The sequence below is a fragment of the Podarcis liolepis genome, assembly GCF_965112155.1.
Source record: "Podarcis liolepis genome assembly, chromosome: 9".
Taxonomy (NCBI): domain Eukaryota; kingdom Metazoa; phylum Chordata; class Lepidosauria; order Squamata; family Lacertidae; genus Podarcis; species Podarcis liolepis.
The window spans coordinates 5,173,043-5,196,242 of NC_139564.1; the positions used below are offsets into that span (position 1 = coordinate 5,173,043).

At 47.4% G+C, this 23,200-nt stretch overlaps 1 protein-coding gene across 6 annotated transcripts in view; it reads right to left on the reverse strand.

Annotated features, from left to right (window-relative positions):
* The window catches only part of ATRN (attractin), a 174,254-nt gene that overhangs the window by 121,292 nt on the left and 29,762 nt on the right, over positions 1-23,200 (reverse strand). For 5 of the 6 annotated variants that reach the window (XM_083520445.1, XM_083520443.1, XM_083520441.1 and 2 more), the window contains one exon: positions 489-572. In XM_083520445.1, coding sequence (XP_083376571.1) covers positions 489-572 — 84 coding nt within the window. Of the gene's footprint in view, positions 1-488; positions 573-14,778; positions 14,862-23,200 lie in introns of those variants that run through there. The other variant, XM_083520444.1, reaches the window with a different exon arrangement.

Below are 23,200 nucleotides of genomic sequence, written 5' to 3' on the forward strand. Positions count from 1 at the left end.
GAACCACCAAATTATTGGTATTTTTAAATTATGTCACCCGATACAACTCAGATCTTTCCCTATCTCTGCTGATGCTGAACCACAGCCTGAAGAAATGGGTGGTGAGAGATTCTCTGGGGCTTAATCCTCACAGCTCTATTCCAAATGACAGGCTGTAGTCTTTGCTACAGGCCAGGAAGAAGTCTGATCCCCCAAAGCAAAGCGAGACGGATGCCATTTTTGTACGGACTGGACCAGACCGTGGCCTACGAACTGTTCTTAAATTTGGTAAGAATTCTCACCCCAAAAAACAACAGCATAACACTACTGGAATGCAAAATTAGAGCCAGTTTCAATAATTGTTCAAGAGCAATTCTTTCCTGTTTAGCAACTGGACAGCAAAAAATAAGCCAAAAGGGAAAGCAGTTAAAAACATCATGATGTAGCTACATACAGGCAAGAATACTGCCCAATTCCATCCCATGAATATAAAGGTGTTTGCTTCTTACCTTCCCACAATAAGCCATGTACATTTCGTTTTGTATTTATAGTTTCCAGGTCCATCTGTTACATACCCCGAACTTCCAGTAAGCCTGTGAAGAGAAACTAAAAATGTAGCATCCCGTCATGATTCAGTACTTCTTTTTTACTTTTAAAAAAACTTCAATATGAATACAGCCAATAAATTATCCTTATCCTCTCGTAATTATCCTTCCCCCTCCTTTCAGCAAAGTGCTGTCATCTCTTCTTGCCAAAGTGTTTTAGAAGTATCTCCTCACACCCTTTGTGGAAATGTTAAAATATTGCTAGAGATATTTTTTTTTTATTCTGTGATACTACAGATCCTAATATGGATTTTGTTGACAAACTATTTAAAAGGGACCTCAAGCATCCGGCATACAGTTACAGTTTTTTAGAAAATCCATTCTGTCTGTCCCCGGATTCACTAGCAATAAAGTCTCTCCAAAGTTAGTATTCTGAGATTTTCTGAGGGTATACAAATTCAGAATTTCTACTAGGAGGTACAAATTCAGAGGTCAAGGAGTGACAACAGTGTGACGCGGCAGCTAAAAAAGCCAATGCAATTCTGGGAGGGGTGGCTAACACCCCAGAGGACAGGATCACACTTCAAAACGACCTTGACAGATTAGAGAACTGGGCCAAAACAAACAAGATGAACTTTAACAGGGAGAAATGTAAAGTATTGCACTTGGGCAAAAAAAATGAGAGGCACAAATACAAGATGGGTGACACCTGGCTTGAGAGCAGTACATGTGAAAAGGATCTAGGAGTCTTGGGTGACCACAAACTTGACATGAGCCAACAGTGTGACGCGGCAGCTAAAAAAGCCAATGCAATTCTGGGCTGCATCAATAGGAGTATAGCATCTAGATCAAGGGAAGTAATAGTGCCACTGTATTCTGCTCTGGTCAGACCTCACCTGGAGTACTGTGTCCAGTTCTGGGCACCACAGTTCAAGAATGACACTGACAAACTGGAACGTGTCTAGAGGAGGGCAACCAAAATGGTCAAAGGCCTGGAAACGATGTCTTATGAGGAACGGCTAAGGGAGCTGGGCATGTTTAGCCTGGAGAAGAGGAGGTTAAGGGGTGATATGATAGCCATGTTCAAATATATAAAAGGATGTCACATAGAGGAGGGAGAAAGGTTGTTTTCTGCTGCTCCAGAGAAGCGGACACGGAGCAATGGATCCAAACTACAAGAAAGAAGATTCCACCTAAACATTAGGAAGAACTTCCTGACAGTAAGAGCTGTTTGACAGTGGAATTTGCTGCCAAGGAGTGTGGTGGAGTCTCCTTCTTTGGAGGTCTTTAAGCAGAGGCTTGACAACCATATGTCAGGAGTGCTCTGATGGTGTTTCCTGCTTGGCAGGGGGTTGGACTCGATGGCCCTTGGGGTCTCTTCCAACTCTATGATTCTATGATTCTATGATTCTATGAGTACAGGTTTTTTTCTCATCATTATCACCATGAAGCAAACCAAGGGTGCATACCTGCATCACCCAACACAGAATGATATCCAATTAAGTCATACCAGAATAGATCCATTGATTCCAACATGTCTGCTATGAGTATTACTTAGCTGGAGGTCACCTGCTACTTAGAATTATATCTGTTTAACAGGGCAAACAACTATTAGAAGTCTGGCATGACTGGCACCTATTATGATTGACCAGCTTTCTAGGAAACTATCACACCGCAGCCTCAGTTCAAATTAAAGGTAAAAAAGTTACCGTACTTTTTGCTCTATAAGACTCACTTTTTCCCTCCTAAAAAGTAAGGGGAAATGTGTGTGCGTCTTATGGAGCGAATGCAGGCTGCGCAGCTATCCCAGAAGCCAGAACAGCAAGAGGGATTGCTGCTTTCACTGTGCAGCGATCCCTCTTGCTGTTCTGGCTTCTGAGATCCAGAATATTTTTTTTCTTGTTTTCCTCCTCCAAAAACTAGGTGCGTCTTGTGGTCTGGTGCGTCTTATAGAGCGAAAAATACGGTAAATAACCCCTGAGAGTTAAGTCCAGTCACAGACAACTCTGGGGTTGCAGCGCTCATCTCGCTTTACAGGCCGAGGGAGCCAGTGTTTGTCCGCAGACAGTTTTTCCAGGTCATGTGGCCAGCATGACTAAGCTGCTTCTGGCGAAACCAGAGCAGCACACGGAAACTCCGTTTACCTTCCCACCGTAGTGGTATCTATTTATCTACTTGCACTTTTTGGTGTGTTTTCGAATTGCTAGGTTGGCAGGAGCTGGGACCGAGCAATGGGAGCTCACCCCGTCGCAGGGATTCGAACCGCCGACCTTCCAATCGGCAAGCCCTAGGCTCAGTGGTTTAGACCACAGCGCTACCTGTACGAGTCCAAATTAGCCTGCTGCAAAGAAGTTAAACGAAACACGCCCTTTGTTGCAGAATTCGACACATAGCATTGGGCCACTGCTCTCATTTTTGCCTTAGTATACTGAATAAACGCCAGATAACTATGCCTGGCCCCATACTTCCCATACAGGGTACTTCCAACTGAGCATGTCCATAGCAAATATGGCACCAGCATACATTTGCACACTCCAAAGACAGATTCCAACAGTTTGCCATGGGGGAAACCGAGACCTGTCTTCCAGGGACGTTAATCACTGGCATGCAGAATAAGAGGTACAATGAACTAGACTTGCAGGCAGACGCTGTGAGAGTCTACCCGCAGTCTCTCTTTTTTTCTTTTGAAGGTCAGCGTACCCATAAGCCTTTCCTATTGCTCAAAACCAAGCAAAGTTTCCCTGCCATCAGTCCCTCATGCCGCAGGAACTTGTAGGGATATCGCGGAGTGGGGCAGTGGGGTCCGGAGTAAAATTCATGTTAAATTGCTGTTTTAAGGGTTGCTTTTAAAAGTCTGGAACGGATTAATCCATTTTGCATTACTTTCTATGGGAAAGTGCGCCTTGGCTTTGGAACGCTTTGCTTTTGGAACGGATTAAGTTTGAGAACCAAAGTACCACCGTACTTCCCAAAGGGGCTTTGCCTCATCTGCTGCTGGCAGCTGTGCGAGGCAAAGGAACAACCCCAGCTTTTCCAAATCTTTGCAAGCTTACAGAGTTGAAGGAATTTCACACATCTGTTTCATAATGTGCCATCACCAGGGATTGAGATGCAAGGTCCAGAAAAGGGCAATTTCAGATTCTGACTAGTCCCATACAAGCAGCTACAGAATGATAAGAAGGACCGTTCATTTTAGTGACTTTATATTCATTACAGGTTGCTACTGAAATTTCCCTGCACCTGAACCTTGTAGCATGGCTGTTTCTTTTAGGCGGAACAGAAGAGGTTGAATGTTTAACAGCCCTGAGAAATTCGGCGTACAGCGCAGGTGCCTAATTTGATCTTGTTTTCTCCAAAGCATGACCTTTAGAGAACAGCGCAACCCTCCGAATCTAAATGTGCAAAGAGCACCCGTGTATCAATTGAGTCGGCACCCTGCCGGTAATTGATAGCAAACAAACAGACTTTGGTAGCTCAAACAAACCTTGTCGAAACGGCAAAAGATCTTGTGCAATCTGCCCTTCTCCCAAACAACTTCACTACGCAGAAATCGTTACAACTGACCTACTCTGAAAGCAATTACTGCAGCTTTCACAGTACAAATAGCACCGCAAATGTCTCCAGCATTGCTGGAAAGACCCAAGGGGGGAAGTGAAAAGTTCTGTTAGAAAATGAATCTGCCCAGATCTCAACTGCTCCACCTAAAAAGGGACACCAGGATACATCTAAAAGGTCAAGAACAGGAGAATTTCCAATAACAGCCTATAAATGATTTACAGTGGTGCCTCGCAAGACGAAAAGAATCCGTTCTGTGATTCTCTTCGTCTAGCGGTTTTTTCGTCTTGCAAAGCAAGCCCATTGACGGATTAGCGGATTAGTGCTATTAGCGGCTTTTAGCGGCTTATCTGCTGATCGGATCAGCTGATAAGCAGCTTAGCAGCTTAGAAAAAGGGGGGGAGGGGAAAAAAACCAGCAGGAACTCGCAAGACATTGTCGTCTTGCGAAGCAAGCCCATAGGAGATTCGTTTTGCGAAGCACCTCCAAAACGGACAACTCTTTCGTCTAGCGAGTTTTCCATCTTGCGAGGCATTCGTCTTGCGGGGCACCACTGTACTTGCTGTTATGTGTTTGTGGGTGCCCTGAACCACTGCAGACTTCTGGGTGGTGGGGTTTAATCAGTACCTTGAGAATTAAGGTGAGCTGACAGATGTTGGATTTAGTAAGGAAAAAAATGTAGACTGAGCTAGTCCTTCCAGGCTGGGGCATCGCCTGGGCATAAGTTATTAAGAAATGCAAGGATGCTGAGGGACAGTCATCAGTGCATCAAGGGAAGACCCTAGAATCTGTGAGACAAGGGTTGCCAGGGTTACAACGGGCAGAGAAATGTTTAGCATTCCAGTTTACCCTGAAGGTAAAACAGTGTGACCATGCTGCATGTGGCTTGGGTTGCGTTTTGCAAGGGTTTGGGAGAAGAAAGGAGGAGCCAGAACTGCATTCAGGGCTGGCTGGGAACGGTTGCACCAAGAGACCAGGGAGCATGACTGGTTTCTGCTCTGGACCCAAGCTTGCTGAAGCTATGGGAGAAGCAGCAAGAGACACCTCCACTAAGGCTTCAGGTGTGAATATGTGTAAATAAACCATATTTATAATAATAATAATAATAATAATAATTTATTATTTGTACCCCGCCCATCTGGCTGGGTTTCCCCAGCCACTCTGGGCGGCTTCCACAGAAACCAAAAAACACTAAAATATCATACATTAAAAGCTTCCCTGAATAGGGCCGCCTTAAGATGTTTTCTGAATGTCAGGTAGTTGTCCATCACCTTGACATCCGATGGGAGGGCATTCCACAGGGCGGGCGCCACCACCGAAAAGGCCCTCTGCCTGGTTCCCTGTAGCTTCGCTTCTCGCAATGAGGGAACCGCCAGAAGGCCCTCGGCGCTGGACCTCAGTGTCCGGGCAGAACGATGGGGGTGGAGACGCTCCTTCAGGTATACTGGGCCGAAGCCGTTTAGGGCTTTAAAGGTCAACACCAACACTTTGAATTGTGCTCGGAAACGTACTGGGAGCCAATGTAGGTCTTTCAAGACCGGTGTTATGTGGTCTCGGCGGCCGCCCCCAGTCACCGGTCTAGCTGCCGCATTCTGGATTAGCTGTAGTTTCCGAGTCACCTTCAAAGGTAGCCCCACGTAGAGCGCATTGCAGTAGTCCAAGCGGGAGATAACTAGAGCATGCACCACTCTGGCCAGACAGTCAGCGGGCAGGTAGGGTCTCAGCCTGCGTACCAGGTGGAGTTGGTAAACAGCTGCCCTGGATACAGAATTGACCTGTGCCTCCATGGACAGCTGTGAGTCCAAAATGACTCCCAGGCTACGCACCTGGTCCTTCAGGGGCACAGTTACCCCATTCAGGACCAGGGAGTCCTCCACACCAGCCCGCCCCCTGTCCCCCAAAAACAGTACTTCTGTCTTGTCAGGATTCAACTTCAATCCATTAGCCGCCATCCATCCTCCAACTGCCTCCAGGCACTCACACAGGACCTTCACCGCCTTCACTGGTTCTGATTTGAAAGAAAGGTAGAGCTGGGTATCATCTGCATATTGATGGACACCCAGTCCAAACCCCCTGATGATCTCTCCCAGCGGCTTCATATAGATGTTAAAAAGCATGGGGGAGAGGACGGAACCCTGAGGCACCCCACAAGTGAGGGCCCAAGGGTCTGAACACTCATCCCCCACCACCACTTTCTGAACACGACCCAGGAGAAAGGAGCGAAACCACTGTATAACAGTGCCCCCAGCTCCCAACCCCTCTAGACGGTCCAGAAGGATGTTATGGTCGATTGTATCAAAGGCCGCTGAGAGATCCAGCAGAACTAGGAAACAACTCTCACCTTTGTCCCTAGCTCGCCGGAGATCATCAACCAGTGCGACCAAGGCAGTTTCAGTCCCATGATGAGGCCTGAACCCTGATTGGAAGGGATCCAAATGGTCCGCATCCTCCAGGCGTGCCTGGAGTTGTTCAGCAACCACTCGTTCAATCACCTTGCCCAAGAATGGAAGATTTGAGACTGGGCGATAGTTGGCCATACTGGCCGGGTCTAAAGATGGTTTTTTAAGAAGCGGTTTAATGACCGCCTCTTTCAGCGGATCTGGGAATGTTCCCTCACAGAGGGAAGCATTCACCACCCCGCAGAGCCCATCGCCCAGCCCTTCCCGGCTAGCTTTTATAAGCCAGGATGGGCAAGGATCAAGGAGACAGGTGGTTGGTTTCACTCGTCCAAGCAGCCTGTCCACATCCTCGGGGGTAACGGATTGAAATTGATTCCATGCAACTTGACCAGACAGGGCTCTAGCACTCTCCCGCCCCAGCCCTGCTCCCACGGTGGTGTCTAGCTCCTTCCGAATATGAGTGATTTTATCTGCAAAAAACTTTGCAAAATCGTTGCAGGAGATCTTGGGGTCTTTACAAGGCCCCGATGGTACAGGTGGTTCCGTTAAATTGCGGACCACCTGAAAGAGTCTCCTGCTACTATTTTCTGCAGATGCAATAGAGGCGGCGAAGAAAGTCTTCTTCGCCGTCGCTATCGCCACTTGGTAGGCTCGACGTTGAGCTCTAACCTGTGTCCGGTCAGATTCGGAGTGAGTTTTCTGCCACCGACGCTCTAGCTGTCTCAGCGATTGTTTCATCGCCCTCAGCTCCGAAGAAAACCACGGGGCTATCCGGGCTCCATGCAATCGGAGAGGGCGCTTCGGAGCCAGACAGTCGATAGCCCTGGTTAACTCCGCATTCCAGCGGGCCACCAGGGAATCAGCTGAAAGGCCATCAACATGGGATAAAGCATCCCCTACCACTCTCTGGAAACCATTTGGATCCATTAAGTGGCGGGGGCGGACCATCCGAATTGGTCCCACCTCCCTGCAGAGGGGAAGGGTCGCGGAGAAGTCCAGTTGCACCAGGAAGTGATCTGACCATGGCACTTCTTTGGTTTCATTTTTACTTAGTGTCAGATCACCCACGTCGCTAGAGGTGAATACCAGGTCTAAGGCATGTCCATGACTATGAGTTGGGCCCAACTTATTCAGGGACAGCCCCATGGAGGCCATGCTTTCCACGAAGTCCCGAGCGGCCCCTTGTAAGGTCGTGTCGGCGTGGATGTTAAAATCCCCTAGGACAACCAAACTAGGTGTCTCCAGGAGAACATCCGCCACGACCTGAAGCAGCTCGGACAGGGAATCCTTGGTGCAGCGGGGAGGTCGGTACACCAAAAGGAATCCTGTACTGCCCCTATTGCCCAACTTCCAGAACATGCACTCAGAAAACTGGGTCTTCCCAGTAGGACGCCTGGTGCAGACTAATGACTTCCTAAAAATCACTGCAACCCCCCCTCCCCGCCCACATGACCTGGGTTGCTGTGCGTAAGAGAAACCTGGTGGGCAAGCGGCAGCAAGGACGGGCCCATCTGTCTCATTCAACCAGGTCTCTGTCACACAAGCCAGGTCAAATCCTCCATCCACAATCAGGTCGTGGATGGCAGTGGTTTTATTCACCATTGACCTGGCATTACACAGCAACACCTTCAGGTTATGTGGGTTTCCCCTGTTGATTCCAGTATCCATCTGGTCAAGGCCAGACCCGGAGGCAGGGATAGTCTTCAAACAACGACTAAACCTGCCTCCTCGGTAATGACATGGTCTGGTCTTAGCGTAACTCCGCCTCCTGCCCATGATCACCGAGATCGGATGTCCCAGTGCTTCCCCCCCTGTGGAACTTGTCCCAGCCATCGTGTTGGCTGGGGCCTCACTCCCAGGCAGCCCTGATCCCACCCCTTAAAAACAAAACACAAACTATACAGAACCAATAAAACAACAGAAAACAAAAACAGAACAATTATACTAAAATTAATCCCCAACCAAATATCCATTACACCCACCCACCCCCAGCAAGAGAAAAAAAAAAAAAAAAAGAAATACAAATTTAAATTGCCACCGACTGCTTGAGGACATTTTAAAACACATTGGAACAGGGAAGCAATTGCAGAACACTTCCCAGCTTCCCCAAAAGTTTGTTCCAACTAAGGGCCTGGGCCACGCCCCCTGGGCCAGTTGGAGAAGGCCCTTAAATACACTACAGTCTTATAAAAAGGTAAAGCTAAAGGGACCTCTGACCATTAGATCCAGTCGCAGACGACTCTGGAGTTACGGCACTCATCTCGCTTTATTGGCCGAGGGAGCCGGCATACAGCTTCCGGGTCATGTGGCCAGCATGACTAAGCCGCTTCTGGCGAACCAGAGCAGCACACGGAAACACCGTTTACCTTCCCACCAGAGCAGTACCTATTTATCTACTTGCACTTTTATGTGCTTTCGAACTGCTAGGTTGGCAGGAGCAGGGACCAAGAAACGGGAGCTCACCCCATTGCGGGGATTCGAACCTCCGACCTTCTGATCAGCAAGCCCTAGGCTCTGTGGTTTAACCCACAGCGCCACCCGCGTCCCCTACAGTCTCATGCCTAGTCCTTAAAAGCTTAGTGGGCAGTGTGCAACCTGTTGGGACATCTTCACTGCAGCTCTGAATGTCTCTTGAATGGTTCCTGAACTCCTTATTTGTGACCCCTGAATTCTGTGCCTGTACTGTTGCTTGCCTGGATAAAGAGCTCTTTCTTACTTGCACCTAAAGCCTCTGTCCGCATGTGTTGGGGAGGAAGGAGGACAGCAAGAGCCTGAGGCTGAGCACCACTTATGCATACAAGAAGCCATAAGGTTGCCATTATACCTGAAAGAGGACAACGTTATTAACCAATGCCAATGCTTGAGTTTTACACTGCAATAGTTCACTAAAGATAGCTATGCTAAAGTCACATTTGCAGCAGACAGGAATCATTCATCGCCGTCTCATCTTCAGCATTTATATAAGCACACTTGACTATACAGAACTTTAGTGAAAACAGATTTCAGGTATGCAATGAAAATTGAGGGAGATGTTCCATTCATTGCTTTGTAATAACCTTCAACAGACAAAGATAAGCCCAAGTTAAAACAATGTTTGGTTAAAAACCCATTTTAATTATGTTTTCTCTGCAGCAGACCAGCTGACATTTAACTGCTTATTTTGTTTGGCAAAAAAAATATCAATTGACTGACGGAGTTAATTTGGCGGAGAAAATTACTGCAACTTCTTCCATGCCAGCCTTTGGGATAAAGGACTAGGCATGTTAAAATGAGAACAAAATAAGTTATTGTCTACTAGATGTCGGGTAAAGATAGCAGTCAAGACTAAACTGTGTCAGTAACACCTATAATCAGAAGAATTTAACAGACTTAATTGGGTTTGAACCTTTTCACATCCATTGCTTTCTGTACTGAGGATAATTTATATGTCAATGTGGTACCCTCCAGGTTCCTGATTAAGTTTATCATCATTAATCATTGTGACCTTATAAAACAGTCAACAATTCATCAACATCCTTACTGCAATCACCGCAGAAAGGCAGATTTTTAAAATCGGAGTTGAATCACCAAAAATCACCTAATTCACACCCTAACCAAAAACTGAAGCCTAAACTCATCGTTTCACAGGCACAAACACTACAGGGATTCATAATAGGGCATTTTTAGTAACAGCACCCTGGCTCTGGATTATGGTGGAATCAACAATACCTAATTTTCAGCACCAGATGAAAAGCTCCACTTATCCAGGGCTTTTGACTATATTAGCCTAGTTATAAAATGGGACAGACTGTCTGAATTGAACAGTAATTTTATTGACTGGCTTTATATATTTTGTATACCGCCCTGTGATCATTTTGCAATGAAGGGGGTGGTTTTTTTATATATAAATAAGTAAGTAACACTTTAAATTCCAGTCATCAGGTTGCCTAGATGCCCAGAAAATTTATGCAGGCAGATAAAGATTTGAACAGATTTTTCCAAGGCACGGTATCAACCCCAATCTGGGTTTTATAGCGTATATAACTGCAGCATAACTTGCAGCACAGCAGTGGGTTTCTGTGACTGGCAGGTCTCAAGTTGTCAAGCTGCCCAGAAATTTCATGCCGGCGGATAAAGATTTGAACAGATTTTTCCAAGCTACGGTATCAGCTCCAATCTAGAGTTTACCAGTAATTGTAACAAGACTTGCAGCAAGGCGATGGGGTTTCCATGGCCAACAGATCTCAAGTGCCACCACTGTATGCTATAAAATACTACCAGTGGAATTGTTACGTACTCCCCACTTCCTCATTCAGGAAGAGAAGAGATAAGACTATTTGGGGAAGGGGAGCTGACTGACAGTGTGCACTGGAGAATTCGGGGCAGCGTTCGTTCCCAGTTTATGAAGCTGTGCACAAGCACCATGGCGCCGGGTTCCTCCCTCTACGCACATTCACATCCCACCATGAAGGCACAATGACACTTTACAGCATATGCAAAAGGATGAGGCCTTGCCCGAAGGAGCAGCCAGGCCAATCAGAATTTCAAGTGTGGAAGACAAAGAACAGAGGGAAGGGTAATGAGCAATACATCTGGAGCCTAGCAGATTCTGTTAGCAATCATGCCTTTCCATTTATGTAATCTCTGTTCCATTTAAAGAGTTCGTTGCAATCACCACGCAGTTATAAGAAGAAAGTATAGATTGCCTACTGACACAACAGTCATATCCCAAAATTAGAAACATACAATATGCCAAAAATGAAGGATCTTGAAATACACAAGCTGGTATCTAACCTAAATTTTCTGCACCTGTGCGCTTCTCAAACACTGGCTGGGATCCAAACTGCTCTGCACGCTGTTTGCCACATGCAGGAGACTTTAAGCTCTCCAGCTTTTCATAGAAACCCAATAGCCCACCCATGCCCACCTCTAAAGGTCAGGACACCTGCCAGAGGAACACCCCCTGAGGGAAAGGAGCTACCACGGCAAGGGGGGAGGAACTGGTAACCCCCCCCAAAAAAAAAGCTTTGAATGCATGCAGCGTATGTTGGGAGATTTGGAACAGACAAAAGGAAGTATTTCTTTGCACAGTGCAGTTGAACAATGAGATTTGCTAACAAAAGATTACCAACCTGGGTGTCTCTAAAAGGTGATTAGACAAATTCATAGCGAATACAGCTGTCAATGGCTACTCCCCACGATGGATGTGTAATACCCTCCAGTGGGCATCATGCCTCTGAACACCCAATGCTGAGGAGTCCAACTGGGAAGAGTGCTCCTACACTCGTGTCATGCTTTGGGGCTTCCCTTGGGCGCCTGGAGAGCACTGCAAGAACGGAATGCTACTCTAAATAGTCTTAGGTCTGATCCAGCGTTGTTCTACACCCAGGCTTCTCTGGGTCCTGGGCAATGCTTCATGACCACAAATCTTTGGACCACAAAAGTTACTGCAAGCAGCAGGATTCCACCAACTAAAGAAAGTCACCATGTACAAGTCTTCCCATCAATACACATGAAAAGACAAGTGACAGGGAGGCTGCGTTTTTACTCTGCTCACCGATCGATCTCTCAGTAAATGATGTGTCCTCAGTCACGAAGGGTCAACTCCTTCATGCAACATCAACATGTAAGAAGAGCCTCTTGGATCAGAACAAAGGCCCATCTAGTCAAGCATCCTGGTCTCATAGTGGTCAACCAGATGCCCCAATGGAAGCCCACCAGCAAGACCTGAGGGCAACAGCACTTGCCCACCTGTGATTCCCTGGAACTCAGGCATACTGCCTCTGGCAGGGGGTGTGGAATGTAGCCATTGGGGTTAGTAGTCACTGAAAGTCTTTTCTTCATTAATCTTTTCAATCTTCTTTTGAAGCCATTCAAGTAGAGGGACTTCTTTGCCTCCGAACTAGCCAAACAAACAAAAAAAACTCCAAACGCTGCAACCTTTTCTCATATGGGTGTCACACACCATCACCTTGATTATTTTTGTCACCCTTTTCTGAAGCTTTTCCAATTCTATAGTACCTTTCTTGAGAAGAAGCAACCAGAACTGTACCCAGTATTTAAAATATAGTCCCGCCACAGATTTGTACGGTGGTAGCGTTTTTATCAATTTCTTTCCTAGTGGCCCCTAGCCTGGAATCTTCCCTTTTCGCAAACGGTGCACCCTGGGACAACAATAGTTGGAAAAGGGACAACCAAAGTACATTTTGAAAACTGTCAGTCACCAAACAGAATCTATACCATGTCAGTAGAGTGGTACCTCAGGTTAAGAACTTAATTCGTTCCGGAGGTCTGTTCTTAACCTGAAACTGTTCTTAACCTGAAGCACCACTTTAGCTAATGGGGCCTCCCGCTGCTGCCGTGCCGCCAGAGCATGATTTCTGTTCTCATCCTGAAGCAAAGTTCTTAACCCGAGGTAATATTTCTGAGTTAGCAGTGTCTGTAACCTGAAGTGTATATAACCCGAGGGACCACTGTATGTCAATAGCCATATGTCAATACGGGTTTGGATTTTTTGTTCCCATCATATGCAAAAATTCTGTAACCCTGCAAGGCGTTTGTGTGTGTGTAGAGGGAAACCCTTGAGCTGCCACAAATTTTTAGTTTCTTTAAAACCAGACACACACCAGGGCTAAGATTTTCACTATCATTATGCTTTTTAAAAATATTGGGAAACAAAGGAAGAACATCAATCACATAAGTACTATAGTGGAGTGGAATCTGGATCATAGTGTGCACATATCAAATTTGGGCTTTACAAAAGTGGTAATACTTTAGCCTAGATTAATGAAGAGTTACCAATTATGAATTCACTCAACTATGTCTCTAATGGCAAAAGCAGATGATAAGATTGTGGATCCATATCAACTGGACAGTATGCCAAGCTCCAGGGGGTTTCCAGAACCTCCTTGGACAACAGCCCCACTCAATCCGTATTTAGGAAGAACCACCTATGTAGCACAAAGAGGTATAATTGCAGGGAGGCTGCAAATAAGTCTCCAATATACACAAAACTCAATGCTTTCTCTAGAAAATGGCTGTCAACCCAGAATCTTCCTAAAAGCGCAGCTGACCTCCAGAACAAAGGAGATAAGGAAAAAACTAGATGTTATTTTAGGGCAAGCATAGATGCATATGGTGATTGCGCACATCTTTAACGTTAAATACGTTTCAAGTCAATCCAAGGTTCGTGCATGTTGAAGGGGATGTCAATAAAAGCATTCCGTGCAACTTGACATAGAAAGCCCTTGTCCTTGTTCTAATGGGGTTCTGTTTGCATCCGGTCTTTGCCAAGCATATCTACAACTAGCCAAACAAGTATCTGGTAGTTCATCAGTGCTGAAAAATCAACGGGGAGAAATGGAAAAATAGGAAGCCCGCTTCTAGATGCCATGGGAAGGTACCCAGGGAGTCAAGAGTCCATGAAAACGTAACAGCATCGTCCCCCCAATAAGGACAGACACTCCATAGAAATACCAGGGCACATATCCAACAGACTGGGTGTGAATAGGAACCTTAGCTTTATCACTCCCTTAGTACCTTTTCAGCACATTAATTCTCATTCTCATAACTATCCCACAAATCAATTTGAACTTGAGTTTCGGGGTAAGACAGCATCTCCAACATCCAAATCTGATGTTTCTGACCTGCATTTATAATCCATTCTCTCAGAAAAACAACCCTACATAGGTTTGCACATTTTGCTTATTCACTGAATCAGAGGTTAAAGTTCGTGGAAAATCGCAGCCTAGCAAATTTAGAAACTTGCTCCTTCAGCCAGAGATCATGAAAACAAGAGCAGAGTTGTCTCTTGAGTTCACAGTATGCATGTGTGGTACCTAAGCTACTCTGTAAGGGAGTGTCACAATGTAAGAAGCTACACCCAGAGTAATATTGGGCAAAAATTACAAGATTTAAGATGACAACACTCTATACAGTGGTACCTTGGGTTAAGTACTTAATTCGTTCCGGAGGTCCGTTCTTAACCTGAAACTGTTCTTAACTTGAAGCACCACTTTAGCTAATGAGGCCTCCTGCTGCTGCCACACTGCCGGAGCCTGATTTCTGTTCTCAACCTGAAGCAAAGTTCTTAACCTGAAGCACTATTTCTGGGTTAGTGGAGTCTATAACCTGAAGTGCATGTAACCTGAGGTACCACTGTACGCAGCATGGCACCAAAAATTGAACTTGTCATCAACTTTGCATTCTGCTCAGCTGAACATATAAAGCTGCCTTACACCAGGTGAGATTGTTGGCCTATCTAGTTCAATGCTGTCTACACTGACTGGCAGTAGCTCTCCAGGGAACGTTCCCAGCCCTACCTAGAGATGTCAGGGATTGTAGCTGGGATAGCAGCATTCACTTCGCCACTGAGCCAAAGTGCTTCCATAAACCTGCGAAGTGGCTGTCTTTCCGTTCTTGCTATTGAAGAGTTTGGTACAATTTGAAAACTTGCCCAAGAGCTCAGTTCTAAAAGAAATACATTTCTCTCTAGCTGAAGAGCACACAACCAGAAGCCCCATCAAGCACCATTGCCACTTACAGAAGTGTGCTTTGAGTTCTTCCCTCCAGCAGTAACCAGCACTCTCAGCGCTACGACAATGGGTGTTGAATTTTGGGCCGCATGTGACTCGCGAATGACAGACACACAATTCAAGTATTTTAATCACTGGAATACTGTCTGTCTGAAGCACTCACAGGGAGAAATGTAAAGTATTGCACTTGGGCAAAAAAAAATGAGAGGCACAAATACAAGATGGGTGACACCTGGCTTGAGAGCAGTACATGTGAAAAGGATCTAGGAGTCTTGGTGGACCACAAACTTGACATGAGTCAACAGTGTGACGTGGCAGCTAAAAAAGCCAATGCAATTCTGGGCTGCATCAATAGGAGTATAGCATCTAGATCAAGGGAAGTAATAGTGCCACTGTATTCTGCTCTGGTCAGACCTCACCTGGAGTACTGGGCACCACAGTTCAAGAAGGACACTGACAAACTGGAACGTGTCCAGAGGAGGGCAACCAAAATGGTCAAAGGCCTGGAAACGATGCCTTATGAGGAACGGCTAAGGGAGCTGGGCATGTTTAGCCTGGAGAAGAGGAGGTTAAGGGGTGATATGATAGCCATGTTCAAATATATAAAAGGATGTCACATAGAGGAGGGAGAAAGGTTGTTTTCTGCTGCTCCAGAGAAGTGGACACGGAGCAATGGATCCAGACTACAAGAAAGAAGATTCCACCTAAACATTAGGAAGAACTTCCTGACAGTAAGAGCTGCTGGACAGTGGAATTTGCTGCCAAGGAGTGTGGTGGAGTCTCCTACTTTGGAGGTCTTTCAGCAGAGGCTTGACAACCATATGTCAGGAGTGCTCTGATGGTGTTTCCTGCTTGGCAGGGGGTTGGACTCGATGGCCCTTGTGGTCTCTTCCAACTCTATGATTCTATGATTCTATGAGGTGATCCCAACAAAAAGGCTTCACAATTTGGTCTGAGGCACAAGACTTATCAAGTGACTTACTTGTGGTTAGAATTGTTGACTGATATGTCCAAAACAACACGGATGTTAAAGAAGAGCTACAAAGTGCTTAAATCACAAGATCACCAAATAATCGGGAGGGTTACAAATATTCACAGCACCATGCCTTCAAAATGACTTCAGCAAACAAGATGTAAAATTCCTTAGTGTGCATTCTGAAGCTGTCTTGAGTTGCAATACTTTAAAAGTCATTCAATTCAGAAACATTTGTTCCACTAGTAGTTATGGCTACAGGATCCCAGACAGCAGAAACCCCCAAAGGTGTGGAATCTAGCGAAGGAAAGAAGAGTCCATGGTGTGCCACAAACAGCCTTGCATTAACCTACATTGAACCCAAGTCACTTGGGCTCACAAGCAATTCGCACTGCCAATAGCTTGCTGCTTATTTTTTTTAATTAGAGTACAAAAATGTATATACAACCTATCATTTCAAGAACTACCAAGGCAGTTGACAAACAAACAAACGCAGTTAAGGACACCCAGCACAGCGAAGGAGGACCCCTTCAGAATTAGGATTACTCCAGCATTCTGTGACCAACAGCAGACAGACAATGCTTCTAAACTTTCAAGTCAAACATAGTTTTGTCCTGCTTGCCCCCACAATTAATAGAGATATACTGACTCTGTATATGGAGGCTCCACTTGACTATGAGGGCCAACAGCTGTTGATAGACCAATGTCCATGGATTTCTTTAATTATTTAAAACAATACAGTGGTGCCTCGCAAGACGAAAATAATCCGTTCCGCGAGTCTCTTCGTCTAGCGGTTTTTTCGTCTTGCGAAGCAACCCTATTAGCGGATTAGCGCTATTAGCGGTTTTGCGGATTAGCGGCTATTAAAGGCTTAGCGGCTAAAAGGCTATTAGTGGCTTAGCGGCTTAGAAAAAGGGGGGGAGTGGAAAAAAATCGGAACACTCGCAAGACATTTTCGTCTTGCGAAGCAAGCCCATAGGGAAATTCGTCTTGCGAAGCAGCTCAAAAACGGAAAACCCTTTCGTCTAGCGGGTTTTCCGTCTTGCGAGGCATTCGTCTTGTGGGGCACCACTGTAATTCTAACGCACCCTTCCCTGCTGCCTCCCAGCCCAGCCATTACCACATACCAGTATATCAGGAGTGGCTAACCTTTTTTCATGCTTGGCCAACCACCCCAGGACCCAGCAGTGGGTATGGTCAAAAACTGGTGAGGCTGCTCCACATTCACACATCCATGGACACATAGCAGAGCAAGCGATTCTAAACCTCAAGGTTGTGGGGTCCAAGCCCCACAGTGGACAAAAGGTTCCTGCATTGCAAGGTCCCTGCCAACTCTAGAATTCTATGATTCCAGATCAGCAAGACAGACAAAGTAGACACACACACACATGGAAGACGATTTAAAACAAGGAAGAATAGGGTAAAAACAGAAAAACATTTTGCAGAGTGAACAAAAGGCAAGATGGTTCTGTCTAGAACAGAGGACCCAAATGGCCCGACCAGAGGCAGGGAAGATCTAGAACAGGGGTCAGCAAACTTTTTCAGCAGGGGGCCGGTCCACTGTCCCTCAGACCTTGTGGGGGGCCGGACTATATTTTGGAGAGAAAAAAACAAACAAATTCCTATGCCCCACAAATAACCCAGAGATGCATTTTAGACAAAAGCACACATTCTACTCATGTAAAAACACACTGATTCCCAGACCATCCACGGGCCAGATTTAGAAGGCGATTGGGCTGGATCCGGCCCCTGGGCCTTAGTTTGCCTACCCATGATCTAGAGGGCAGGATGGCTGCTCCCCTGGAAGTGGAGGCAAAAGACTTTTCCAGTCCAGCAGAAGGATCCTATTACCGTAGTTTTCGCTCCATAACACGCATTTTTTTCCTCCTGGAAAGTAAGGGGAAATGTCTGTGCGTGTTACGGAGCGAATGCTTCCCTCCTCCGTGGTTTCCAGCGGGAGAAGAGCCGCTGAGTGGGGAGGAAAGAGGGACAGAGTGCCTGCTTCTTTAAAGGAGCAAAGCGAAAGGGGAGAGGAGCCGCTTACACGAGTGTAAGCGGCTCCTGTCCGGTTGGCTCCTTTAAAGCAAGCAGGTCCTGCTTCTCTCCCTCCTCCCCACTCAGCGGCTCTTCTCCCCTCTCGCTCTTTCAGCTCGCTAAGGTGGGGGCGGGGAGGGAGAGAAGCAGAGCCTGCTTGCTTTAAAGGAGCAAAGTGGGAGAGGAGCCGCTTACACGAGTGTAAGCGGCTCCTGTCCGGTTGGCTCCTTTAAAGCAAGCTGGCTCTCTGTATCTCTTTCCTGCCGCTTTGCTGGAAATAGCAGGCAAGATTTTCAGTGTCCTCCCGCTTTGCTTTTCAGATCGCTAAGGGTGGGGGGGAGGGGGAGGAGGGAGAGAAGCAGAATCTGCTTGCTTTAAAGGAGCCTACCGGACAGGAGCCGCTTACACTCGTGTAAGTGGCTCCTGTCCGGTAGGCTCCTTTAAAGCAAGCAGGCTCTCTGTCCCTCCAGCAAAGTTTTTCAGCTTGCTAAGGAGGGAGAGAAGCAGAACCTGCTTGCTTTAAAGGAGCCTACCGGACAGGAGCCACTTACACTCGTGTAAGCGGCTCCTGTCCGGCAGGCTCCTTTAAAGCAAGCAGGCTCTCTGTCCCTTCAGCAAAGTTTTTCAGCTTGCTAAGGGGGGGGGGGGGAGAGAGAAGCAGAGCCTGCTCCACGCGTGCTCCTTGTCCCTTAAGTGCTTTTCCTTCCCTCCCCACTTAAAACATGGTTACAAAGCACAGATCCACATGGATCCTCAGGATTTTTGCACTGGGTCACCCCAAATTCACCATCAGGTCACATAGCATGTCCATGGCTACAGTTTGTACCAAAAAAATTTACGCACCCACTGTTGCCTGGGGCTGCAGTGGTGCAAAAACATTGTTACAAACATGGATCCACATGGATCCTCAGGATTTTTGCATTGGGCTACCCCAAACTCACCGTCAGATCACATGTCTGTGGCCACAGTATGAACCACAAAAATCATACATCCACTGTTTCGTTTAGAATATTTTTTTCTTGTTTTCCTCCTCTAAAAACTACATGCGTGTTATGGTCGGGTGCGTGTTATAGAGCGAAAAATACGGTAACTGAACGTCCTTCAGTCCTTCCCGGGAAAGTCATTTTTACTAATCTACAACATGTGTAATGGTGCTTTGCCCAGTGGGAAAGCATGTAAACAGCTAATCACAACGTAATTTCTTCAAAAAAGAAGATAGTGGCACTTTCTACTCTAGCATCTCAAACTCCTTTCCAACACAGTTCCCTTCAATGCAGAGGCGGCTATTCTATGATTTGCACCAACACATCTGGGAGCTATACATAAGCGATGCAATGGCGACAAGCAGGGCTGATTGCCCGTGCCAGGTGCACACCAAGGAAAAGAGCCTGCCATGTGGCTGGGGATCTAAGCAAGAAGTGCGAAGGAAAGCAGACTGCATGGGCCAATCTCTGTAAAACAATTATAGCCAAACAACACTACTGCACAGTAGAAGAAGTATATTACGTTAAGGCATGAAAAAGCCCTGCCTGAATCAGAGATGTAAAAATGCCAAAATAATTTGAAGTCATTTTGTTCCCTCTCTCTTTTTTTTTCCAGGGGGGAATGGAAATTTGTGGGTTAAAATGAAAATTGTGCAATACCTTTCTTTAAGCACCATTTACAGTTCAAGAGTCGCTTTGATACTTTAGGAAAATAACAGGTACTATGTATAACTTGGTTTGCCATAAAATCATCGTGTCTGGTATATGCACTAAAAGTACAGTTTATTCAGGCATTAATTAGAAACTGAATTCACTTCTTAAAATTTTGCTACAAAATGGAGCTAGAAGCTGCTAAACGGTAAGGGCCCAAGCATCCCTTTGGTTTTGCTAGATTATGAGGAGCAGGCAAACACAAGAAGAAACCATCAAGATTATAGTGAAACGAAGACAATTATTATGGGTTCTGAAAACTATAATTACAGTGGAACCTCGGGTTATGTACCATCCTCCTTATGAATGCTTTGGTTAACGAGCTCCGCTAACCTGGAAGCAGATGCCCCTAGTTGCGAACTTTGCCCCGGGATGCGAGTGGAAGTCGCGCGCCGGCGGCACAGCAGCAGCAGGAGGCCCCATTAAACAAAGTGCACCTCATACAGTGGTGACTCGCAAGACGAAATTAATTCGTTCCGCAAGTCTCTTCGTCTTGCGGTTTTTTCGTCTTGCGATGCACGGTTTCCCATAGGAATGCATTGAAAATCAATTAATGCGTTCCTAGGGAAACCGCCTTCAGACCAGGTCCGGGGACAGTCTGTCCCCGGACCTCTTCTGAAGGCTGGGGGGGGGGACAAGGGCTTTTCTTCCCACCCCCAGCATTTTAAAAAACCCTGAGACAGCGGAGGACTTCTCCGCTGTCCGGGGCGATCTTAAAATGCTGGCGGGCGGCATTTTAAAATCGCCCCGGACAGCGGAGGACTTCTCCGCTGTCCGGGGCGATTTAAAAGCCCCTGGGAAGGCAGGCAGGGGGGACAAAGACTTTCGCCCCCTGCCCGCCTTCAGAAGGTGTCCCCGCCCCCCCTCCCCACTTCGGAACAGCTTTCCGAAGTGGGGCGGCTGGGGCAGGTGTCCCCTCCCCCCCTCCCCACTTCGGAACAGCTATCCGAAGTGGGGCGGCTGGGGCAGGTGACCCCGCCCCCCCTCCCCACTTCGGAACAGCTTTCCGAAGTGGGGCGGCTGGGGCAGGTGTCCCCGCCCCCCTCCACACTTCGGAACAGCTTTCCGAAGTGGGGCGGCTGGGGCAGGTGTCCCCGCCCCCCCGCCCCACTTCGGAACAGCTTTCCGAAGTGGGGCGGCTGGGGCGGGTGTCCCCGACCCCCCTCCCCACTTCGGAACAGCTATCCGAAGTGGGGCGGCCGGGGCGGGTGACCCCGCCCCCCTCCCCACTTCGGAACAGCTTTCCGAAGTGGGGCGGCTGGGGCAGGTGTCCCCGCCCCCCCCGCCCCACTTCGGAACAGCTTTCCGAAGTGGAGCGGCTGGGGCAGCTGTCCCCGCCCCCCCTCCCCACTTCGGAACAGCTTTCCGAAGTGGGGCGGCTGGGGCAGGTGTCCCCGCCCCCCTCCCCACTTCGGAACAGCTGCAAAAGACGTCCGGGGGAAGCGGGGAAGCGAAGCGCTTCGCTTCCCGCTTCCCCCGGACCTCTTCTGAAGCAAGGGGCTGCAGGGAGATCGCTATCTCCCCCCAGCCCCTTGCTTCAGAAGAGGTCCGGGGGAAGCGGGAAGCGAAGCGCTTCGCTTCCCCGCTTCCCCCGACGTCTTTTGCAGCAAGGGGCTGCAGGGAGATCGCTATCTCCCCCCAGCCCCTTGCTTCAGAAGAGGTCCGGGGGAAGCGGGGAAGCGAAGCGCTTCGCTTCCCCGCTTCCCCCGGACGTCTTTTGCAGCAAGGGGCTGCAGGGAGATCGCGATCTCCCCCCAGCCCCTTGCTTCAGAAGAGGTCCGGGGGCAGCGGGAAGCGAAGCGCTTTGCTTCCCCGCTTCCCCCGGACGTCTTTTGCAGCAAGGGGCTGCAGGGAGATCGCTATCTCCCCGCAGCCCCTTGCTTCAAAAGAGAAGACCCGCTGTCCCCGGGGCAAGCTTCGTTTTGCGAAGCAAGCCCATAGGGAAATTCGTCTTGCGAGGCAACTCGAAAACGAAAAAACCTTTCGTTTTGCGAGTTTTTCGTCTCGCGAGGCGTTCGTCTTGCGGGGTACCACTGTATCAAGAACAGTTTCGGCTTAAGAATGGACCTCCGGAACGAATTAAGTTTGTAACCGGAGGTACCACTGTATCTCCTAAGAATATAAGAAGAGCCTGTTGGATCAGGCCAGAGGCCCACATAGCTCCAACATCCTGTTCTCACAGTAGCTAACCAGATAAACAGGTAAAGGGACCCCTGACCATTAGGTCCAGACGTGGCCGACTCTGGGGTTGCGGCACTCATCTCGCTTTACTGGCCGAGGGAGCCAGCATACAGCTTCCAGGTCATGTGGCCAGCATGACTAAGCCGCTTCTGGCAAAACCAGAGCAGTACCTTCCCACCGGAGTGGTACCTATTTATCTACTTGCACTTTGACGTGCTTTCAAACTGCTAGGTAGGCAGGAGAAGGGACCGAGCAATGGGAGCTCACCCCATTGCGGGGATTCGAACCACCAACCTTAAGATCGGCAAGTCCTAAGCTCTGTGATTTAACCCACAGCGCCACCCACATCCCATAGCTAACCAGATACCTATGTGTTAATTGTCACTGACAGCGTTATCATCCATTAATTTATCTAATCCTCATTAAAAGCCATCCAAGCTGATGTTATCGCTGCCTCTTAAAGAAGAACTTCCTTTTGTCTGTCTTGTCACTGGGAGTCCCTGAGTCCTATTGTTTTCCTGGGGCAAGGGGATGGCCTCCTCCATCCACTGCCTGTATGCTATGCTCCATACCATATTTCTCCAGTACCTCCAGTGCCAAGCAGACAAAAAGCTCTCATTTCCATAAAAAGAGCTGAGAAAAGGGAAGCAAGGGACCAAGACTCAGTGCATACTACAAATTTGGTGGTAGGACAGGGCAGGTATCCGAAAATGTTGCATTTCTCAGTTTTCCCCAGAATGTAGGGAAGAGACTTCACGAACATCCATTTTTTAGCGGCAAGAGTATCTAAAAAGGAAAGGCCTGGCCATTATCACATCAAGAGACTGGGTGCAGGCATCAGCTTTACCGATCAGAGCAACAAACCAGAGCAGAAATCAGATAAAAGAGAGAGAGAAAGTCATTATTGCTTTGGAAAGAAATTGCTTACGTGATCATTTTAACAAAACCTTTTTACACAAGCTCAAAGACCAAATATCTCCACACAGCAGCAAATACTGCTCAGACCTGGCGTAACTCTCTTTCACCTTCCTAGTCATAAAGCCAGAACGTTTATTTTACTGTCTTGCCACACCATAGCTTAGAAGTCTGCAGTTTATAGGAGTTAACATCTCTTGCAAGCACCAGTAAGTCAAATGATGTGCTGACTCTACAAATGCTTCCCATCACTAGTATTTACCAGGACACCAGAACCATTATTTCCACAGCTGACTATTACTTAGACATGTCGCCCCTGGGTACAGTCCTGGAAGGAGTCAAGCCAACTGTGACCAATATCGTAACAAGGCCGAGCAGAGCATATCCAATCCTCACTTATCTTCCGCCTCTG